Raw genomic sequence first — 24,127 nt, forward strand, 5'->3', positions numbered from 1 at the left:
AAAACCCATCCCCAAGTAAAAACTCTCTAATCTAAAAAAGAAAAATGTCCTATTGTGATCCCATATTAACCATTACTGAATTTGTATCCCATGCTATTTTGCTAAATCCAATTAGATTCTTTCAGAAGTAAAGGCTCAGATCTAGTAAAAGTTGCAGTGCTTAAAGGTAGCAGAGGCACTCAAAGCTTGACATATCCGAGTGCTGAAACTTTTCATTACACCTCCTTCAGTCTTCTAAATCCCGTCCCCAGAGCTGTGTGGATGATTTACCTTAAAGCTAAAACAAGTTAAAGCAAGGGATCCTCACTTGTATGGGGTTCTTCCTAATTTTGTATGTTTTTCCTTAAGAGGGTAGAACAAATCATATAACTTCAGGCCCCACTAAACCTGGACCTGCCCTGTAACCAATGACCTCTATCCCCCATTCCAAAGGTTCTTTGTAAGTTGGTCCTTTACTTCATGGCTTGAGTATAGATAAATTTCTACAAGCCTTCTTTTATAACAGACATCTTTTTAGAAAGTTAGTCATGCAGATAATAAAGTAACAACATAAATGATTCACCTAGAACCTCATCACTTCAACAGGTAACCCACATTTATTCTTCTGTGGCCCCTTCCAGTATTTGTCCACATGTCTACATAACTTTGTGTGATTATAATCAAAGTTTTATCTTGGAAAATGACCAGCTGCCGGAGTTCAGAGGGTGGGCAAGGATGCTGACTGTCAGGGCCACATCCACCTTGTTCACCACTGGATACTCTGTGCTTAGCACAGAGTCTGGCATCTGGTTAGTACTTAAATATTGGCCGAGAGACTAATTCTGAACCTGATTGGCCCAATTTTTTTTTTTTTTTTGGGTACTGAACTCCAAGTAGAAACGAAACACTCTTAAAAAGTAGCAATTATTGTTTTCCATTAAAGTGGAACCCTGCCTCATTAATTGATTGATTAAACAAGTGTATATTAAGTGTCTGTTAAAACCAAACACAGTTGGATTACTTGGGACATCAAGAGAGACCCAAAGGAGGAAAAATCTGCAGAGTGTGCCCTTTCTAATCCCTATCCCAGCCCTGTACTTTATGGCCTGAGATGAATAAGGAGAATGGAGGAATTTTTAATCTTTTAAAAAGACATAGCCTTATTTTATCTTTGCAGAAGAGTTGAGAAATATAAAAAAAAAAAAATGACATTGGGGAAAAAAAGGAATTTTACTTAAGGCAGGCAGAAGATAAGAGCTCTCTATTGCCTTAAATGGCTCTGTAAGATTATGATACTAAGCTCTTTGCCAGAAACTGGGCTACACTTATCTGAAGTGCCACATTCATTCTGAAATGCTCTTAGAGGGAGAAGTCACACAGTTTATTGTCCAAAAGGGATGACCATTTTAGGTTTTGGTTAAAATACAAAGCATATACCTTTTTTTTTTAGGATCTAGAACATGAGGGAGGGCATGTAAGACATGCATCGGTCACTTGAGTGACCTGATGTGACACACGCAGAGTCACTTGAGAAGTCTGACCCTGCAAAAGATGGACTCCTTCTACCCTGGGGTCAGTGCTACTAGGCAATGTCATTTCCTGGCAAAGTTCAATTAAACAAAATCCCAGAGTCGTTTTTCTTCAAAATAATTTTGATTTAATTTCTTCTTTTATATAAAAAGACAACAAATTACATTTCAGAGAATAGTGTTTAGGTTATGAGGTTCCCGTCAGAGCTGTTTTGCAATACATGTTTACATAATCTGAAGTGAAGTCGGCAGTCGACTGTGAAACTGGGGCCAGCCAGGCTGCCTTGTGCGCGTTCCATCTTGGACAACAAACTAATGTTAACATTCTATTGTTTAGGTGTCAGCTAGATTTGGATTTTCTTTTGGACGTTCGAACTGGGATGAGAAAACAAACCACCACCACATCACCACGACCAGATTCTAAAAAGCAACAGGTCAGTTCTTTGTAAAGAAAACAAGCAGCATCAATATTTTCTGCTCTAATCAATGAGCCCAAACATTTGACGTTTTGAATACAGATAAATAAGTCAAATTTTTGGAGAGAAAATCTTATAGAATCTTTCTGTTTGTACTGCCCAATGTGTTACTGATTATTTCCCCTATTGACCAATTGTACTTTGCTGTCCAAGATTCACAGAAGTGAATCTTGCAGTGTTAAAATGCAAAGAGAACAATAAACAGTATACAGAAGCAGTTAAATATTTCTTATAAAACTTATCCTAGAGAAAATTTGCCAAAGTAAAAGCAATTACACTTTAGAAGATCCCACTTGATGGTGAATGTGTCAAACACCTAAAATTTTGTACAGTTATTAGGAGAAGGCTGAAAATGTGTCCTTGCAGCTTTACCACTCAGCTTTCTTTACCTGCCCTCCCTGAGGATCCCGACTGGAAGGGATCTGTTTCTCTTTGTCTGAAAGTGCCTTGCATTATAGTCAACTGTAGGCGTAGTTCCTTTACTAGACCACAAGTTCCTTTAGGATATGAGTGATGTCTTATACATACTTGCCTCCTCCAAAGTACCGAACATGGCAGTGCTGGGGCTCAGGACAGGCTGCCTCAAGATACGCCACAGTGGCACAGTGATTATTTTGAATTAAAGTTACTTGAGAAACAGCTGGTGGAAACAAAAGCCATTAACAAACACTCTGACTTACCCCTTCCCCATGAAAGCGAGAAATAAATCTCCCAGGTGAAGGTATCCTCCCTATACCAGGAGGCTACAAAGCGTCCTTATCACCCGAGTTAGGGAACTCAAGGCTTAAAAAGCTGTACTATAAACAAATGTTGTTACTTCTTCATCAGTTTGCTCCCTAGCATAAGTTAAATCTTCACAAATCTTTCTTTGTCTAAAAATGATATATGAACAGCTTGCTTTGGTCACTTCGGGGGTCCCATTTCTATGAGAATTCTACACATGCAAATTAAATTGTTTTGTTTTGCTTCTTTCTCCCGTTAATATGTCTTGGGTCAATTTAATTATTAGACCAGCCAAAAGAACTCAAGAGGGATGGGGGGAAATTTCCCCCTCCCTGATAGTAGTTATTCAATTATTTATGGAAATGAGTAAGTCAAAATACAGATAAAAAAATTCTCCTAATGAACTCCAAGTAGAAACCAAAAACTCTTCTGCCTCTACATTTAGTGGCTGTATTGTATTTGCAAAATATATTTAGTGTAAATGAAGTGAATATTTCCCTCTAACACAGTCCCTTTTTGTGGGTAAGTTTATTCTTTATTCCAATACATTTTTTGGGTGTGATGATGAAACTGATTTTGGATGATCATCCATAGGTGTCAAATGTCAAAGCATATTTCTTTGTCCTTTCTGGCAATAGTATTAGCATACCACATATTCATCCAGAGCCTTTCCAAGGAAGAGCTCTCTAAACAAGCTATTTTAAATTTTATAACGTCCTCAGTTATGTGTTAAATAAGCTAAATTCAAAGAAACTAAGATTAACCACATCAGAGCAAAAAGTGAAAGAAATTTAATTAGAAAATTCAAAGAGATGACAGCAGAGAAAGTCTAAAATTAATTGTAATATGATCAGAATGAGATCTCATCTCATCATTCTAATTTGTGAGGCAGGACACATGTACACAAAGAGTTTTCCGACCAAGCTAATTAATAGGCCAAAGGAGCTGGTTTTGTGAAGAAAAACCTAAGGAGGCAAAGTCATTCAGCATTCAGCATAAGTCTAACATAGGATTTTGGAAATTCTAAATCAGCAAGTCTCTTAAAGAAAACAAAAAGCAAATATCACGTTGCTTTTTAGTTTAATCAATAATGCATTCATTTTCATATTCACTTTGATTATTAAATGTGCAAAAATACACCAAATCACTTTTCTATGTGTTAAAACATTCAAGTATATCTTTGAAAAAAGGCAATGCAACTTTGTCTCTGAAGTTTTTAAAGACAAGGGAGGCAACTAGAGATAAACAAGGATTAAGCCTGGAAGATCTCTTAAGGTCTGGCTTTTGATTCCTATGTCTCTAACTGAACAAAACTCTCAAATCATAAAGATGCAGAGGCACAGAGACACATTTTCTCCACGCCTTATATTCCTGTTCTAAGAGAGGTTAACACAGGGATCCAGACACGTAATGCAGAATTTTCTAATTACCTAACTTCTACCAGCAGTTTCTGCTAACAACAACAACAAAAAACTTCAGAGAGACTGTCTCCCTCAATAAACGTAACTAAGTTCAAGTACATATTAAGGTTTGTAGAGATGAAATGACATAACTTGAAGATTGACTTTAAAATGTTTCAGTGGAAGAGGAAAAAAGGGGGATAGGTGAGCAATGCGGCAAAGTCTTATAATTACTAAATGTAGGGGATGGGTATGGGGGGATTTATCATATTATTTTTTTCTACTTTTGTGTATGCTTGAGAATTTTCATAATGAGACTTTCTAAAAAAGAGCTTTAGACAGTATAGTTCATCAGTATAGGTACGGGTCTATGGACTAGATAGAAAGCTCTGCTAAAAGGAAGAACGGCTGGTCTTGAATCTGGGGCTCTTTACCAGGTTTAAAAAACCATTTCACCTGTCTTTCTCAAAGGAAGGAAAATAACACAAATCTACACATTATCTTGGGATGTGTATTAACACAATACACTGTTTAATGGTATCATAAAATTAGAGAAATCTAACTTTTCCAGCTGAACATGGAGGCTATATTACATGAAAGACATGGATTTAGATTTTGGTTTAGTTTTTAGTTTGAAAGAAAAAGAGGAGAGTGCCAATCAAAGAATTCAGATTCCCTAATCCTTTTCTCAGATCCAAGTAGTTTTTCTTTTGGGGATTTAACCTCTACCCTGACAGTTACAGAAGTAAGTTGAGGGGGTCTCCTTCTGGAGGTCATACTTTGAACAAAAGTAATCCTTTCCTGTGTTGAAGAAATCACTTTCACCCCCAGCAGAGAATACACTTTTAAGGAGGCCTCACTCTTTCTGGCCCCTCTCTATTCCCTTAATGCCTCATATATCCCTCTCTTCCATGCTTCCTATATTCTTCCTCACTGGTCCTGACATCACATCCTATGCAATCCTCAGGGGTCCAAAAAGCCAAAGAGCCCCCTGGGTCTATGAGGACAATCATACTTGTTCCTATGCAAAATATGGCTTGGGGAACTGGAACTGGATTAGAAACAAAAGAGGAGTCAGATAGCAACAAACTCTCTCCTAGTTCCTTTATTTTACATAAGTTTCATGACCATGGGGCCTGTGCTGACATTGCTTTTTTTTTTTTTTTCCCTTCTTTCTTTTTTAAAACAGAGATTAAGGGCTCACGTAAGAATTCACCCTACTAACACTGATGTCATGGACACTTCTTTTTTAAAATGAGGTATTTGGTTTACTGTCCAAAACAGTAAAGGTTTGGGCAAACTGCAGAAATGATATAGCAAGTAATTAAATAAAAGTGAATCACTGAAACATAAAACAGAAATGGGATCTGGCAATATAGTTGCTCTGACACTCTGAGAATCATTATTGTAGCCAGAATAAACCCACCCACCCTACATCTCTAAAAGCAAAACCCAGCATGATTTTTCCTAGGGGCATACATTTCTACTCAGAAAAGACAAGTGAGAATGAAGAGATGAGTGAATACGAAAAAGGTAAAGAGATTAAGACCACTCTTACTGCCCTTTTCCCCATTCTAACAAGAATTACTTATTAATGGACCACTATTTCCCTTGGTTTCAAATTACCTCAGGAAAACATTAATAATTACGGCAACAACAGCATTTACAAGTGAGTTTATGTGGGACTGTTGTCAGAGTTCAAAACACCATGAAAGATCTGGAGAAGACAGTTGACTATTTCACATAAAAAACTGAACAATTAGGTTAGCCAGGCCCAAAATAATGATGAAAATGTGAAAGATTAACTTAGGCCATGTTAGACGCTCTTCTTGGTACAGGGAAATTATATAGATGAGAGATGGATATATGAATACAAAGGCCAGGCCACATGCTGCTCCTGAATATCTGCAAAATAAAAGCTTTTGGGTTAATATTCATCCTGCGTTTTTCTGATTTACAATTATGGTAAATATAGTACAATTTAAATCCTCCTCAGTCTGATATTACAATAAAATTGTTTTTGATTCATTTGTTGTTGACATAAAGCATTTGAGTTTAAAACTTATTTTACTTGCTAAGTTAATATAAAATATTATTTCCTGTTCATCTTTATAGCATCTGCTTGACAAAGAGTTTTTTATTCATCTCTCAAATCTCCCTAGTTCCTCTGTATCTCAGTGATTATGGCTACTTCCTCAGAAACATCTGGAGATAGGCTTCCTACCTTTGATCTTTTATAAACTAATTATAAATTCTGAGTTGTTGAAGGACTGCTAGCATCTGCTTAAGACTGAGAGTGCCTCCTTGGCATTCAGCATAATTATCAAAGATAGTAACAAAAATACCTAAACACATGACAGAGGAACCCATACTTTCTTCTCTCCTTCCCTATACTTAGTTTTCTTGAAAACAGGTTAATGGGAACTTGTAAATCCATTATATTCAATAAGCATCAGGCTAAATGTCTCCCCTTTTGTTTCTTGCTACTTTCTTAGGTAAGGGTCTTCCAAAAAGTGACCCAGTCCTGCTCTCTACAGGTCAAGGAAATCAGATTATTCTAAATTTCAGTTTTCCATGAGAATCTGAGGTCACAAATATATTCCCAATCTACTCAACCTATCACAATGTATTTGGAGAAAGGATATTAAGGAAAGAGCCATCTGGGATCTAAACTCTTACTTTATGACTACAATTGACACTGAAATATGTTCTTGAGTAGAAAGGGATTAAGAAAGTTAGGACATAGCCTTGACATATTAGAGACATTTGAGGTACCCCAAGAAGTTATATATTATATATTAAAAACAACTTTATTTTGGATAAAGAAAAAGGAATACAGTGGAAAATTATGAGAAAAAGAAAAAGAGAAGGGGAGAGGTACATAAGGCTAAGGGATAATGGGACTTCTAGAGTCAGGAATAAGCAGAAATGGAAGATAACGAGCACCTTAACTGATACCAGGGAACTACATTTGAATGTTACCGGTTTTAAATACTCACAGGAATTTTATACAATTATATCAAAACAACAACTACAACAACAACAGGAAAAGCATAAAAATAAAGACCAATATATGAAGGGACAAAGTTCCCTTACAGGCAGTACCTTATGATTCCTCCTATGTTTGGGTAGAAACAGGCCATGAGCACGCCAGCTCCCACAATAACTAGATTAAGAATCAACACGTGGAAAATGCTAAAAGTTGAGAAGAGAGTTTGGAGGAAGAAAAAATATAAAAACAGGCAAATTATAACAATTAATATGAGAATAAAATTCATTATTATCATCTTTAAAATGAGAATGTCTTAAACTTGACAATAAAATTACAGCATAAATAGAAGGCAACAATAGTACTCAATACTGGTGATGGGACAGTGATACTGGCCCTTTTGTGCAATTATATAAATAGGTTAAATTTTGTAGGAGCAAACTGGTAGTGTGTATCAGGGTTCACATTCTTTGACACATAATTCCATTTGGGTGGAAAATCATAAGAAAATAATTGAAAAAGCTATTAACATGAAGATATTTGTGAAAAGACAGAAGCATCCTAGATATATGGCAGGGTAACAATTTACTTGATGGAATATATTAAAAAACATTAAAAATAAGTAATCACTGTTACCTAGATGGTAAAAATCCATCTAGGCAACTTGAGGAAAAGTTAGTTAGATTTTTACTACACAAGAAAGTCTGAAAACACTTGAAAAAATATCAGAAGGAAATACACTGAAACGGGTGTAGTGACTGTGTTATAATTTGGGATTTGGGGTAATTTTTCTTTGTTTCTATATTTAACAAATTTTATGTTTTACAATATTTCTTTGTAAAGTGTTTACTTTTATAATTAGAAAAATAAATTTTATTAAGGGGTAAGGCAAAATGGGCAGGTTTTTATTTTTCAGATTTAGTCATTTAAAGCTATTCAGTATTTACCATGAATAGAATATCTGCTAAATAACTTGAACTAGATGTTAACAATTCAAGGTTTGGGAATCACTTCTGGACACAAATAAACATAATGTAGATGGAATACGATGTTCAAGAAATAACTCCATTTCCCCCAAAAATGATCCTTAAAAGCCAAATTTACACATCAAAGCAACATTTTGAGCCCAAGTTATCAGAGGTTAATTAATCCTAGGTATAGATTACAGAAAGAATTAAAAATAAGGAAAATTATTTACACAAATAAGTGGTTAGTCATCCATCTTGATGAATTACAAAGATATTCAGGCTTCCAGATCTTACTATTATCCAGAAACTCCAACCTTAAAATTGTTTCAGAGCTTTGAGAGAGACATTGGTTGGACCTTTGTTATTTCTATATTGTAAAAGGAATCAACTTTGTGTATTTTCCAAAGTAGTGGTTCTCAAAGTGTAACCACGAACCCCAGGGAAGTTCCTAATTCCCTTTCAGGAAGCCCTGAGGTAAAAATTATTTTCCAATCAGACAAAACATTACTTGCTTTGCAAAAGCATTGGTGGGTAAACTGCTGCCCCCTTAGCATGGATAGAGGCAGCTGCACCTGTCTGTATTCTATACTGTATTCTTTACTGCCAAACACTCTCAAAAAAAAAAAAAAAAAGTTTTATTAAAAATTGTCCTTGATAAAGGAGTAAAAATTATGTTTTATTAAATCTCATACTTCGAACATACATCTTTTTAGTATTCTGTATGATCAAATAGGAAGTATATAATAAAGCACATCTGCTGCATACTGAAGTAAAAAGGTTGTCTTGAGGAAAAGTACTTGTGCAACTGAGCTGGGGGACAACCCCGCCGTTTTATCCGAAGACCGCTATTTTTACTTGAAAGGCAGACAAACTATGGTTCTTCAGACTTGGGTATTTGACAGACATTTTCTTGAAAATGAATGATATGATCTTGTAATTTCAAGGAAAGCAACTGGTAGTTTGTGTTGCCAATGATAACATTTGAGCTTTCGAGTAAAAACTAGAATTTTGGAGAGCTTGTATTTGCCACCATGAGAGCTCGACAGTTTTCCAATAAATATCTAAAGACTTTTGATATTAATGAATGTGGGTTTTGAAGTGTGCATAATGAAGTGTGTCAACATTTGGAAGATCTACAGAACTCACTGAACCAATATTTTCCAAAGGACTAACCCTGATGTTATAAAATCATGCATGGGTAAAAGATCCGAAGTGTAAGATAGACCAATGGATTTTAATGTAACTGAGTTTCAGATTCAACTAACTTTTAAAAAACTACCACTTGTCAAGGTATGGCATAATATCAAAGAAGAATATCCACAATGATCTGAAAAGGCTATTAAAAGTACTCCTTCTTGTTCCAACTATGTGTCTATGGGAGGGTGTATTTTCTTCATATATTTAAACAAAAATTACACTTTACAACAGAATGAATGCAGAAGAAGCTAGGAGAATCCAATAATCTACTAGCAAATCAGACATTAAATCAGTTTTAATGTCATTAATCAGTTTTGAAATGTAAAAGAAAAGTTTTTTGAAAATCATTATTTTTCAAAAATGTTATTTATGTTAACAAGTAATGGTTTTATTATTGCTTTTTAAATAAATTAATAAACCTTTTAAAAATTCTGTTCTAATTTTTCATATGTTAAATATTGATCTATATAACCCACATAAGCTAAAGTTCCTGGGGGTCCTCAAACCTTAAAGGTGTAAAGGGGTCCTGAAATCAAAAAGTATGCTCCAAAGTATGCAGTCTGTAGAGTACTTGTAACTGTAGGATAAATGATAATATGTTCTTGGTGGCAGGGGAAGAAAAGTAATGTGAACACAAAAGGGAATTCCAGACTTTTTCCAAGAAGAAAAAACATTCTAACAGCCAACATTACGCAAAATAATGGCAGAAAACAGGAATAAGGCATTTACCTAGAATGTTTTTCATCTATTACTTCTTCGTATTTATTTTATTTTGGTGAATGTAAATATAGCACGGTGTATAAACACAATAGGAATAATATTTACTGAAATCCAATGTGAAAACTGTAGCTGCTGCTATTGTCAATGCTAGAAGCCTGGTAACTCTTGATTTCTGCTTTTAAAAGCTTTTGTGTTTTTAAACCTACATATTTATAACTAATTATTTATTAAATGAGGGGAAAGACTGCATTAGTTCACTTCAAATAAACTGGTTAAGACCACTTGTTTAGCTGGTTACTGTAAATGTAATTTTGTTCAAATTTTATCCAAAAGTTTTCTTCATTTAAGATCATTTATTCCCAATAAAATAGGTCAGGGTTAGGTACTTTTTACTAGAATGAATCTATAATAAAACTTAATTAAGAGTAGGAGTTAACCAGGGGTCCACAAGGAAGTTTCAGGGAAACCTGAAGCAGCATATAGAAACTTCTCTTGGATGAGGGTGACTAGCTTTGAACAGATTTTCAAAAGGACTCACAACTCCTCCATTACCAATAAGAGATTAAAAATTACAGCAGTAGTTACAGAAGCAAATAAGAAATTAAACTTGTTATGTATCTCACCTTCAATCCTAAACAATGATCATTTATGTAAAAATGCATGAATGTAAAATATACAAGTAAATATCAATAACCAATAATTAAAAGAGTTGCTTCTCATTAGCCATACAGGTCCTACATACTATTAACTTCTTGGCAAAGAGTAGATTAATAGCGACTAAATCATAAGATAAATATAACTGGTATCAGAGCTAACATAAATACACTGGAAGGAATTAACTTTAAATCATTCTGGACAAGGGAGAGGCTTCTATTTTTAAAGCTCTTCTGGGACAAGAACACCAATGATCTATCCTTGGTGTTAGGCAAATTTTTCACTGTTCATTAGGCAAATTTTTATAGCAAAAGGATCAGTCACATTTTAAACTGACCTGTTTGCACAGTCATTTGTTGCTTGGCACATCTTGCTGGTCAAGAGAAGAGCCCTTACCTAGGATAAACGTCACCGAAGATATGGCCCAACAGCTGGACACGAGCCAAGTAGCCTAGGAGTGGATATACAGTCATCATCTGGAACAGCAGGAATATCCTTGCAATGAAGGACAGGATGTCACTGCTAGGGAAGTTGTCTAAAAAATTCTAATCCAAGAAAGATAATAATGTTACAAATCAAATTCAGTATACACAAATTTATAAAATGGAATTTTTTCGCTTCGTTTGAACATGGGTGCCACTCAAATTGTGGTTTGTGGACAGGCGTCCATCCACAAACTGTTTGTTAACTATTATTCTTCAATGAGCTAAGTACAGAAATTGAAAGTAAGTGTTTGGAAACTTAAAGACATTTGACATTAGAATAAAAATGTGGCATTTTACAAAAGTATCAGTCTGCAAATGATTTGATATTGAAACAACAACAACAAAGAAGACCTTGTCCACCACTGATAGTCTGAGAAGTACTGCTCTATAAGGTTCAAGCATAAATTTGTTTGAATAAATTTAAATAGCTAATTCAATGCTACTTCATCCTTAATAGTTCTCTTGCTTTTCCTCCTCTGAAACACTGTAGCACTTTCAAAGTAAGATTACAGAATAAGGTGAGAGTGTATCTATCACCTACTATCATTATTATGTACAGTCTATCAATAAATAGAAAAGAATTTATTTCTCCTTCCTTTCATGATTCTTTTCTCCATTTTCGTTACGCATCTAAGAAAAAAAAAAGCTAATCACTCAGATTTTTTTTTCCTTGCAAATACAAATACCATAGATATTCTCATTCCCAAGGGAGTGGGCTTTATATGGGATTGTTCACATCAGGGGAATTTTCAGCAAACATTTGGCTGCCAAGCCAAAGAACTTCTGGAATCAATGAAATCAAGAGAACATTTCAAGCTATCATAACAGCAATAACTCAAACCTATTTATCTTATAAAGATGAGAACATTATTACCACTATTATGCTGAAATAATCTTTATAATTCATCTGTAATAAATCATATTATATACTCCACTACACTCTATTAGAGGAATTTCTTCTGCCTAGAAAGAAAATCACCTGTGCATGCTATTTCTTGTGAGAAATTCTTCAGTTACATAAAACTAGAGATTACACTATTCCCAGGTTTATGACAGGCCAAAGCAAAGAAAATATTATTTATGGCAACCTTTTAGCAAAAGAATGTTTCTTTTATTCTTTCTGTCTCTCCCTCTGTCTTTTTAACAGTCAAATAGTCTTTCTTTGCTTTGATACTTGACACATAGTACCAAAATGGGTGTCAGACCTATTATTATGGACTGATGAACTAAGACACCAGTTTATTCAAGACATTTCCAGATCTGGACTTTGGAAAATAAGGGAATTGAATATAGTCTCTGTGGAGGGTTTATAAATTCAAGACTACTACTAGTACAATTCCCCCCACACACAAAAATACTATGCATATAATAGGAATCATTTATTTGAGTACCACAAGGTGCCAGCATGCAGTAGGTCTTCTCAGAGAGTCCATCTAAAAATCTATGGAGTATCTATTATAATATTTAATGGAAGAGGAAACCGAAGCTCACAAAGGAGGGGGAAGGTGCTTAAATTCCCACATGCACGGTAAATAGTAGAGATTGTATTCAAACTCAGGCCTGTCTGGTATTACATTTTGCTACTGTATCACACTGCTTGCTCTGCAGATATGAAGGTGTAAACAATCACACAGAGAGGGTACACAGTGCCTTACCTGCTCTATACAATCTTTGGATAATGGTGGTGAAGGAAATGAAACAAAAACCAGGACTCCAATATAGAGATAAGTTAATGTCACCAGCATATAAGCAATGGACAAGTCCCTCACCTGTAAAGAGAGAATAAAATTCCCACAACGTTGAATAAATTTTTAGTAAGTAAGTATACCTGAATAGGCTAAATAATAAGACTGACAAATAAACATAAGATTTATCTTTTTGCTCTGTGTGTCTGTGTATACCTCCTGGGTATCCAGTTTGTTCAGAGAAAGTAGTTAAAACAAGATTCATGTACTTTACAATTAGTCTGACAACTTTTTAAAAACTATTCTGGAGTATGTAGAATAAGCTACCTGTTGGCAGACTTAGAAAGTTAACATAAATGGTGATTTAACATGACTGAAATTCTGACTTAATTTCAAAATGTAATTCATTTGCCAAAATATAAAATATTTAACTAAAATAATAAAGCTAAGGGACAACAAGAAATCAAGAATAGGCTACTTTCTGTATGACTTATGGAATTAAAAATTTTTTTTCTTTTAGTGAATTAACTTGTTAAATCATCAAAGCATGCCTAGACCAAAAGAGACTGGTATATATTAAAATATATTTAATAAAGAAGGAAAGCTAAAGCAGACAATAAGCAGGTATTAAAGACACGCTTAATAAACCTAAACAGTAAACAAAAGGAAATCAAAAGGCAGCTGTTCAAACAGCTGCACAATGTTATGATTGGAACCAGTAAACAAATGCAGAACATTAAATAAAGTGGATTGCTTTCTTCCACTGCTGTTCCCACCCTCCCAACCATCCCCATGCAAAGTAAAAAGCTCCAAGATATTTAATGAAGCCAGCTGTCAGATCCAAACAGAACAGATCCCACAGCTTATAAATCTGGTCTCCATCACCACTAAAGTTATGGCCAAATAATTCAGCACAACTAAATTATGGCTATAAGCCTATTCACTTTTCATTTTAAACACACATTACTTTGAAAGCTAAGAAAACAGGTAAGAAAAAAAATTATATACAGTTTTGCTTTAGTTTGATACCACAGTAAGAAAACTGGACATTTGGTATTAGAGAACATTTCTGATTTTTGGGAAAACGTTCCTCCTTAAATGGGCTAAAGCAACAGTAGAGAGTTATAAACTTAAATGTTGATAAATTCACTTAAAAAGCAAGTAACTAACTATGAGAAATCCAAAGTTAGGTCTAAGATGACAATCAGCTTGAAAACAAAACAGGGATTTCAAACCCTAAATTAGACAGTGGATAGGCTATGGAACTACAGGAACCTGGATTATGGAGATTGCTTCCAGCCTTTTCAGAGTTTCTAATTGTGTAGGGTTGAAGAAGGAGAGGCTGACCAAACCTCCAGGGAAGTTCCAAAGTCTTTCCTCTAGTTCTTGAAGCTCTAGGGCCCATCTCAGGCTAGATTTCAGCCACCCCTTGGGTTGCCTGTTGGTCTTGTGTAGTATAAACAGAAATGAACCAGGCAACTCTTATTTTCATATCAAAGGGTAGTAGTCTCCCATTATGACGTTTGAAAGTCATTCTACGCTCAACCTACTCAATATCACTCAGGAACAAAGAAGTTTTGCAAAACGCAAAATCTTGGAAGGCCAAGAAGGCTGTGTCAGAGAGAGCTATATATAAAAAAGGACAGCTACCATTTCATGGAGTCTTTAGCCAGTACACCACGTGATCAACACATTATTTGGGGCAGGTTTCCTGCAAAGATGTGTACCTTAGCAAACTTTGGGGAAAATCTGATGAAGATAAAAAGGCAAAGATGCAAGGGCTTCCTGATAAGATAGTTTCCCCCTTCTGCTTCCCTGTTCTTATAGCACTGCACACATATCTGAAATATAGCATCTACTACCCTATATTGTAATTGTCATTAATTTTTATTATAAAAGAATCTATATATATGATATGAGGATATCAACTGGAAAGAAAATGTTCTCTGACACCCAAAAAGTAGTCAAGGTTAATAGTTCTTCTATCATGCTGGTATTTTAATTTTTCCACATCTAAGTTGGTCCATACTACTAGACTATGAGACCCCTGAGGACAAGGACTGTGTCTTCTTCATCTTTGTATCCCCAATCCCCAGGACAATACCTGGTACAAAGTAGGAACTCAGTAAATGTAGGTAAAAATAATCATGCTGTCTACAATTATTAAGTGCTTCTAGGTACTAGGCTCTGTGCAAAGCACAGTACATATATTATCTCACTTAATGTAGGTACAATCCTTTTCTTCATTTTATAGATAAGTAAATTAGTGCAGCTAGGTTACAACACTTTTCTTCTTTTTTTTTTGGTGGCGTTGGGTGTTCGTTGCCGCACGCGGGCTTTCTCTAGTTGAGGTGAGCGGGGGCTACTCTTCACTGCAGTGCGTGGGCTTCTCACTGCAGTGGCTTCTCTTGTTGTGGAGCACGGGCTCCAGTAGTTGTAGTGCACACGTGGGATCCTCCCAGACCAGGGCTTGAGCCCGTGTCCCCTGCATTGGCAGGCGGATTCTTAACCACTGCGCCACCAGGGAAGTCCCTACAACATTTTTCATGGTTACGCAGTGAACAGTTGGTGAAGTCAATATTCAAACCAAAGACTTTCTGGCTCCAAATTGCATGCCCTTAGCTACTACAATGGAGAGCTAACCAGTTTCTAATACATTTGTGTCATAGTTAATAAACAATAGTAAAGAAAAAGGTGAAAGAGAGGTAACAAGTTTTGAGTAACAAATGATACAATAAAGCACACATATAGATGCAAGAGAAATACTATAATCAGAAAAGTTCTATTTCACAGTAGTATAAATGTACATTCAGTAGAACTAGGTCAAGAGTTACACATCTGGGGACTTACCTGGTGGCGCAGTGGTTAAGAATCCGCCTGCCAATGCAGGGGACACGGGTTCGAGCCCTGGTCTGGGAAGGTCCCACATGCCACGGAGCAACTAAGCCCGTGTGCCACAACTACTGAGCCTGCGCTCTAGAGCCGGTGCTCCGCAAGAGAAGCCACCACAAGGAGAAGCCCGTGCACCACAATGAAGAGTATCTCCTGCTCACCACAACTAGAGAAAGCCCACGCATAGCAATGAAGACCAACGCAGTCAAAAATAAACAAATAAATAAATTTATATATTAAAAAAAGAGTTACATATCCGTTTTCATCTGAAAATACTCTAAGGAACAGAAATGATATTTTAATATAAAAAGCAGCTGAGGTTTAGCACAATTCTGGGAAACATGCCACCTATGAAGAGCATGCACACATGTGGGCTTTGCTATTCTCTGGCTTGAACGCAAGCCATCACTATTCTAGGCCTCTTAAAAGCCTGTTTAATGGAAAATGGTGGAAAAAAACCATCTTTTAGAAAATGAGGCTCAAAGTAAAAAAATATTTAAAAACAGGCACAAGTGACCATATGAACTGGTAATGTGTCAAGAATCCTACACATTAATAAGGTAACTTATTCTGCCTCACAAATAAGCAGTGGCTAGCAGGGCTGGCAGTAGAGAACTAATGACAGGAAGAATGACAACTGGGACACAAGTGGGTCTGGGAGCACATTCTGTTTCTCAAATACGTTTTATAATCTATCTGTTCCACGTACTGTTCATAGTGAAAATACTATCCAGTGGAGCATTTACTAAGAAAATGACAGACCTACCCCAAACATTTACATAAAAACTTCTGCTGATGTATATAGTTAAGTAAACTACACAGATTCATAAGAAGCAAGAAGTGAATAATAAATTAAGATATAAGGCATCTCAAATAGTTTTTAAAGAAGTAAGCAGGGCATAAAACTAAACAAAGATAGGCAAAACAAAACAAAAAAAGCACGATATAGGTTCTGATTCAAACATGATGAGGAAATTCCAACAAGATGAGGAAATACCATATCCAGGATGGTTATAAAGAATATATATTCTGATAATAAGAAATGAGTTGGATGATCTTCAACTCTACAACTTTTTTTTGGTAAGGTATGCCTTGCTAAAAATAGAAATTATATCTCATTTAGTTATACATATAAAAAATTATGTTTGGTGGAAAAAAACCCATGAAATTAAGTCAAATTTGGAAAACCTGGAAGATCTGAGCACTACACCTGTTTAGGCGCCTCACTGTTCTCCTTCACAAATGTCTTTAGATCCACGTCCAACTATAGTCTATATAGAAGAGAATGAGGCCTTTTTTATTCTTATATCTTCTATTTTCAAGCTTTTTTTTTTTTTTTTACTGATCTGTGAATGACTAACTCAACATCAACATTAAGAATTCAGAGTTCCTGACAAACTTCATATTTTCTGACTTAAATCTCAAGAAAATATTGTATCATGATATTAACAAAACATCTGTGAGTCAAATTACTTACTGAAACCTGATTAAAAGTACAATCATTAAATAAATCAAATGACAAAGTTTTTCTCAGAATATAGTACCCATTTAGCTTAATTTATGCAATATATAAGTATAGTCAAAAGGAGAGTGTTTATATTTACAAGTATTTAAAATGTTTAGAATTTTGCTGGCACACAGTGTTTCATAAATATTAGCTTTATCACTAGTAATTATTAATATTTTAAGAAGTTAACATGAAGTATAACTGATTTTTTGAAAGCTGGGCCACATTTCATATACTAGTTTCAATCAATTAAGACAGTAAGAAGACATCATCCATTTCAACTTTTATTTTTAAGCCTTTAAAAAAATATTTTCCACAAGTGACAAAAGTTGAGTTACATTTCATTAGCTGAACCTCACATACTAGTTCTACAAAATGCTAGTCCCAAAACTCAACAGAAACAAGAACTCATTTTATGGTATTTACATATGGAATACGGATTTCAAGGCCCATTGAGTGTTTCTGTAGGAAAGGCAGGCAGGACTCTTCCTATGTCCTTCGGGGACTATGAACAGGAACATTCATCTCTCTACCCAGTCAGTCCGGAGCTTCTCACACTGAGGAATGCACACCTTCAGGTAAACTGGTGTAAATTTCCAGCAAAGCTCTTCCTCTTAAGAATTTCCAGGAGCAAAGCTAAGTACGGACAGTCCTCTCTTTTCATGGTACTATGAGACTGTGAAGGCGCCTGGACACCTTTTTTGAGGAAGATGCCTTCGCAGCTGCAGCACAGCTGGGGTCGGTCTGCTCCTGCTCCTGCCTCACCGCTGTTTGCTCTCACCCAGGAACAGGTCAGTCAGGAAGCTGCGCTGCAGCAAAGGCTTGCAGATACTGGGAAGACCCCTTTAACACCTCACCAAGGGAGAATTACTCCATCCAGCCACAACATAAAACCTCTGGAGAAGGGATGTGCTGACTCGATCAGAGGCACAAAGGAAAAAAATCTAAAAGCGAAAGGACCAGTTCAGACGCCAACCAAGACTCTGGGAGTCACTACAAGAAAAAGTCTTAGAGATGAAGGTTCTAAGACTCTAAGATTTTTCAAAGTTGGTTCCAGATGAAGACCCGTAAGTGATTCATTGACTTGTACAGTCTTTCAGAGATTGTTAAGCAGATTACTTCCACCAGTATTGAGCAGTTGAAGTCACCACTGCAGATGCTTATATCAACTATTTTAATAGATTAATGGTTGTTAAAAAAAAATGACCATGCAGTGCGATCGTAATAATCAATGGGAAAAATTATGATTGTTCCATGATGCTTCCTCTTTCTCACGGTATAATTGTAAGAGCAAACTTCTTTTCTATGCTTTGGTGAACTGTCATATTCCTTTCTTCTAAGTTTTCGTCAGCTTCCAACATTTCATTTTTTGTGCTTTCAATGTTGTGAAGTATTGCTAAGAATTCTTTCAATGTGAAGTTTTTTGATAGTGTCACTTCCTCTGGGACATCTTCATCCTTTTCATCACAACTACTTTCCTCATTCATGTTGATAAGTTCACTTTCCCTAAGTTCCTCTGGCTGCATACCTAGAGCCTCTCGAATGGCAGCAGTGTCAACATTTCCACAGTCAAATATGTTTGATTCAAATTTCATTTCCAGCATTATTACTTTTTGTTTCATTTCTGCACTTTTGTGTTTGTTTGCCAATTTCCTCGATTCTCCATTTTTGTAAAATATAATGTGGGTTTACCACCTGGTGACAAGGAGGCAACTGAACTATCTGCTTTGTCCTCTGGGTGTAACGTGAATAACAGATGGGCAGTGACCAACCTCTGACAGATTTTGAAAGAAGTGGTGTGACTGATAACTAATCATGTTGTGCATCTGTTATTTATGGAGTGATTTATGAACTGAAGGGCTAGCAGTTACTACTTTATGCAAGTACTCATAGTTCAAATCCTGTGGCAACCTAAATTTGAACCATGTGGTTAGGGGGTACTGACATAATTTAACTAAGCCATAGTAACTGAAATTCATGCATATGGGAGCTGTGCAAAGTGAAGTCTGCCTGTAATTTAACTCATTATTTTCAGACTGTTTTCTAGTAAGACAAACTAATTATGAGCACAATAAAAATATGCATGAGTGTTTAAGATAAAACATGAGAGTTCACTGAAATTGTGTTCTTCACCCCTAGATACCCAGGGTATCCAAGGTGTTCTTCTCTGTCATTAAGGGGACTTTGGTGGTAAAGTTTGAGAAACACAGCCTTATGGATAGAATGACCCAATATACATGAGAATCCAACTTCACAAAATGTGTTTCTGTGGTACTTGGTCTAAGCTGGCATAGTTGATAAGGATAGATAGGTGACTTGGCTGACACCAAGGTATACACTGTTAATGACATACACTATTTCCTGTAAAGATAAAATAGATATTTTCCACGTATCTCTAAACTTCCTAAACTTGTGGTAGGCAGCTTAGTTCAAGTGGCAATGAGTCAGGAAATTTGTGAAGGAGAGGAATTTAAGAGTAAAGGCCATAAAGTATATCCTCAATTTTCCCTCTACACCCCAAAGTTCCAAATGATTATTTAGGATAAGTAACATTTTCTTCCTACTCCCTCAAAAGATTTAAAACTGTTTATGACAAAAATACAATAAGACTAAACATTTCCAAAATAAAAACCCTATCTAAAGTGTGAGGGATACAGGGAAAGATAAAAGCTCTAAAAATACATTTGCCTAAGAAAAGTTATAGAAAAAGATAAGAGAACTTAATACTTTAAGTTTTCTAAAAGTCAAAGCAAAAATAGAAACAAGAATAGTTATATGACCCTTATTGTCAAACAATGAGTTTATTAAGAGAAACTTTTTCCTAGCCTTGAACACAGAAAATTTTCTCTCCACAGTCTTTGTATAAAGGATGTTGAGCAATTTAACAAAGACTATCCCAATTACAGTTCTTAATAAACAGTGAAGCAACATTCTGCATATGGCTTTCTTGTATTACCCTGAAACCTTGGTAAAAAGCCACTTTTAACATTAAAATCTAGTGCAGTGATGAGAGAAGAGAGAAAGAAATAACTGATGTGGTTCAGTTATATATTTTTCTGAGACTCTAACATTAATATCATAGGAAGAAATCTTGGAGAAGACTTAATATGTTCTCATTGCAAAACAAATTTAAAGGCACTAGAAAAAATCTGCGGGATACTCTCTCCTGTTAACAGAAAGATCCACAGTTTGTAAACGTCAGGAAAGCAAGGGTAAGAGAGGTAGAAAAGCTAAAAACTTCTAGCCCCTACTAAACACCAGGTCATGTTAAACACTTTTCCTATTTTATAATATTTGATTATGATTAAAAACTTGAGAGGTAGGTATCAAATTAGGCTACTTTTATATACAAAGAAAATGAAATTTGAAGATCACCAAGTTAGGAAGTTGGGAAAAATCAAGATTTACTCAATTTCAACACCACTCACAGGTAATATGCCAGTTGTATGTAACCAGGTAACAATAAAGATGAAAATGGAAGAGCTTGACTTATATTCTTGCCCTAATTTGAGACCTAACTTCCTTCTACTTAGAAAGGCCCTCATAATGACTCTGCCAAACATTACTTGAAGACTTCTCAGAATCCCCAGGCACAGTGAACTCTTCTTTCATTTGTATTTCAGTAACAATTGTATAGACTCCTATTAGAACTTCATCATTTTTGTTTACATGGTTAGAAGCTATCAAATTGAATTCAAATTGTACAAATAAGGCCACAGGTAACTGGTTAAATTTTGCTTCCTTTGGGTTTAGTTTGCTCTTCTTTTTTCCAGTGTCTCAACATAGAAGGTTAGGTTATTGATTTGAGATATTCTTTTCTAATGTAGGTGCTTACAGCTATAAATTTCCCTCTAAACATTGTTTTAGCTGCATCCCATATATTTCAGTATGTTGTGTCTTCATTTTCAGTAATCTCAAAGTACTTTTCTAATTTTTCTTGTGATTTCTTTCTTGGCTCATTAGTTATTTAGGAGTATGCTGTTTAATTTCCACATATTTGTCAATTTCCCAAATTTCTTTCTGTTATTGATTTCTAACTTCACTGTGGTCAAAGAATATACTTGGTATGATTGCAGTCCTTCCAAATTTATTGACTTGTTCAGTGACTCAGCATATGGTCTATCTTGATAAATGTTTCATGTGCATTTGAAAAGAATGTGCATTCTACTGTTGTTTGAGAGAAGACTTTTATAAATGTCAATTAGATCAAGTAGGTTGATAATGTTTTTCATGTTTTCTATATCCTTACTTATTTTCTATTTGTTCTATCAATTATTAAGGGAGGGGTGATGAAATCTCTAATTATAATTGTGGATTTGTTTACTTCTTGCAGTTTTGACAGTTGCTGTTTCATTTACTTGGAAACTCAGTCACTTGGTGCATACATGTTTAGGATTATTATGTCTTCTTGATGAATTGATCCTTAAAGATAATCATATAATGTTCCTCGTTATCTCTGGCAGTACTCCTTGTTCTGAAGTCTACTTTGATATTAAAACAGCCTCTCTTGGGGCTTCCCTCATGGCGCAGTGGTTAAGAATCCGCCTGCCAATGCAGGGGACATGGGTTTGATCCCTGGTCGGGGAAGACCCCACATGCTGTAGAGCAATTAAGCTGGCGCGCCACACTACTGAGCCTTTGCTCTAGAGCCCACGAGCCACAACTACTGAAGCCTGTGCGCCTAGAGCCTGTGCTCTGCAACAAGAGAAGCTGCCGCAATGAGAAGCCCACGCACCACAACAAAGAGTAGCCCCCGCTCACCACAACTAGAGAAAGCCAGTGCACAGCAATGAAGACCCAACACAGCCAAAAATAAACAAAATACAAAACAAACAAACAAACAAAAAAACCCCCAGCCTCTCCACCTTTCTTATGTTTAGTGTCTGCATGGTATATCTTTAAAGTAAATTTCTTGTAGACAGCACATAATTACGTTTTGTTTTTTAATCAGACTGACAATCTCTGTCTTTTAGTTGTAGTCTTTACACCATTTTTAATGTAATTATCTATACTACTTGGTTTGAATCTATTATCTTTCTGTTTGTTATCTATTTGTCCCATATATTCTCGTTTCCTTTTTCCTGTCTTCTTTTAGATTACTTGGGTATTTTTCAAGATCTTATCACCACTATTTGCTATTATCTATACATCTTTTTTTTTTTTTTTTTTAGTGACTGCTCTACAGTAAACTATGGCCCATGGGTGAAATCTAGACCACTGTCTGTTTTTGTAAATAAAATTTTCTTGCAACACAGTCACCACCCACTTGTTTACATATTATCGTTACTTTCATGCTACAATAGCAGAGCTGGGTCATTGTAACCACATGGCCCACAAGGCCTAAAATATTTACCACCTGAACCTTTACAGAAAAGTTTGCAGACCACTGTTTTGTAGTTTAAATTTAAAAATTAATATCTGGTAACAAAAGTCAATTCCTCAGGTAATTACTCACATTGTTTTCTTGGTTCTTGTTGTTCTTCAAGAGGGTGATAATACAATTATGAATAAAGAAAGCAAGGGTAAGCACCCCAGTCAGCTGTGGAAACTGAAATCTTATCTCTAGGAGAAAAAGAGGGGGAAAAAACACATTAAAACTGACAGTTGGAAAATGAATATTAGTAGCTGAAAGTTGATTACTAAAAATCAGTTGTCTCTGTTTTGTCCAGGGAATAAGAATATTAAAATGTTTTTACAAAGTTCCTCAAGGCTAACATTATACTAACAAATACTTGAAAAGGGAGAGAAAAGGAATCAAGAAATGACTACTCTGTGAAGGTACTTTATATCAGTTATTTCTGTTTGAGGTCATACAACTAGTATGTGGCAGAGCAAGATCAAATTCAGGGTCTGTCTGATTAAAAAATGGGCAGAACACTATGGAGAACAGTATGGAGGTCCCTTAAAAAACTAAAACTAGAACTACCATATGATCCAGCAATCCCATTACTGGGCATATACCCTGAGAAAACCATAATTCAAAAAGAGTCATGTACCACAATGTTCACTGCAGCTCTATTTACAGTAGCCAGGACATGGAAGCAACCTAAGTGTCCATCGACAGATGAATGGATAAAGAAGATGTGGCACATATATACAATGGAATATTACTCAGCCATAAAAAGAAATGAAATTGAGTTATTTGCAGGGAGGTGGATGGACCTAGAGTCTGTCATACAGAGTGAAGTAAGTCAGAAAGAGAAAAACAAATACCGTAAGCTAACACATATATATGGAATCCAAAAAAAAAAAAAAGTGGTTCTGAAGAACCTAGGGGCAGGACAGGAATAAAGATGCAGATGTAGAGAATGGACTTGAGGACATGGGAGTGGGAAGGGTAAGCTGGGACGAAGTGAGAGAGTGGCATGGACATATATACACTACCAAATGTAAAATAGACAGCTAGTGGGAAGCAGCCACATAGCACCGGGAGATCAGGTTGGTGCTTTGTGACCACCTAGAGGGGTGGGATAGGGAGGGTGGGAAGGAGACGCAAGAGGGAGGAGATACGGGGATATATGTATATGTATAGCTGACTCACTTTGTTATACAGCAGAAACTAACAAACCATTGTAAAGCAATTATACTCTAATAAAGATGTTAAAAAAACTAAAAAAAAATGGGCAGAAGACCTGAATACACATTTTTCCAAAGAAGATACACAGATGGCCAACAGGCACATGAAAAAATGATCCACATTGCTAATCATCAGAAAAGTGCAAATCAAAACCACAATGAGATACCACCTCACATCTCACACAAAATGGCTATCATCAAAAAATCTATAAATAACAAATGTTGGCGAGGATGTGGAGAAAAGAGAACCCTAGTACACTGCTGGTGGGAATGTAAATTTGTGCAGTCAATGGAAAACTAAAAAATAGAACTACCATATGATTCAGCAATTCCACTGCTGGGTATTT

General features: G+C 35.7%; 1 protein-coding gene and 1 pseudogene across 6 annotated transcripts in view; one reads left to right on the forward strand and one right to left on the reverse strand.

Moving 5' to 3' along the window:
- Positions 1-1,091: 1,091 nt before the first annotated feature.
- The window catches only part of SLC38A9 (solute carrier family 38 member 9), a 109,078-nt gene continuing 86,042 nt past the window's right edge, over positions 1,092-24,127 (reverse strand). For 4 of the 6 annotated variants that reach the window (XM_068535347.1, XM_068535348.1, XM_068535349.1 and 1 more), the window contains 5 exons: positions 22,660-22,766; positions 12,776-12,889; positions 11,032-11,180; positions 7,213-7,302; positions 1,092-6,012 (listed from right to left, as the gene is read on the reverse strand). In XM_068535347.1, the coding sequence (XP_068391448.1) occupies positions 5,847-6,012; positions 7,213-7,302; positions 11,032-11,180; positions 12,776-12,889; positions 22,660-22,766 (626 nt within the window). In that variant the 3' untranslated portion in view covers positions 1,092-5,846. Of the gene's footprint in view, positions 6,013-7,212; positions 7,303-10,972; positions 11,181-12,775; positions 12,890-22,659; positions 22,767-24,127 lie in introns of those variants that run through there. The other 2 variants (XR_011073070.1, XR_011073069.1) reach the window with 2 other exon arrangements.
- Positions 17,915-18,410, forward strand: LOC137755145 (small ribosomal subunit protein uS10-like; annotated as a pseudogene).

This window comes from Eschrichtius robustus, chromosome 2 (genome assembly GCF_028021215.1).
Source record: "Eschrichtius robustus isolate mEscRob2 chromosome 2, mEscRob2.pri, whole genome shotgun sequence".
Taxonomy (NCBI): Eukaryota; Metazoa; Chordata; class Mammalia; order Artiodactyla; family Eschrichtiidae; genus Eschrichtius; species Eschrichtius robustus.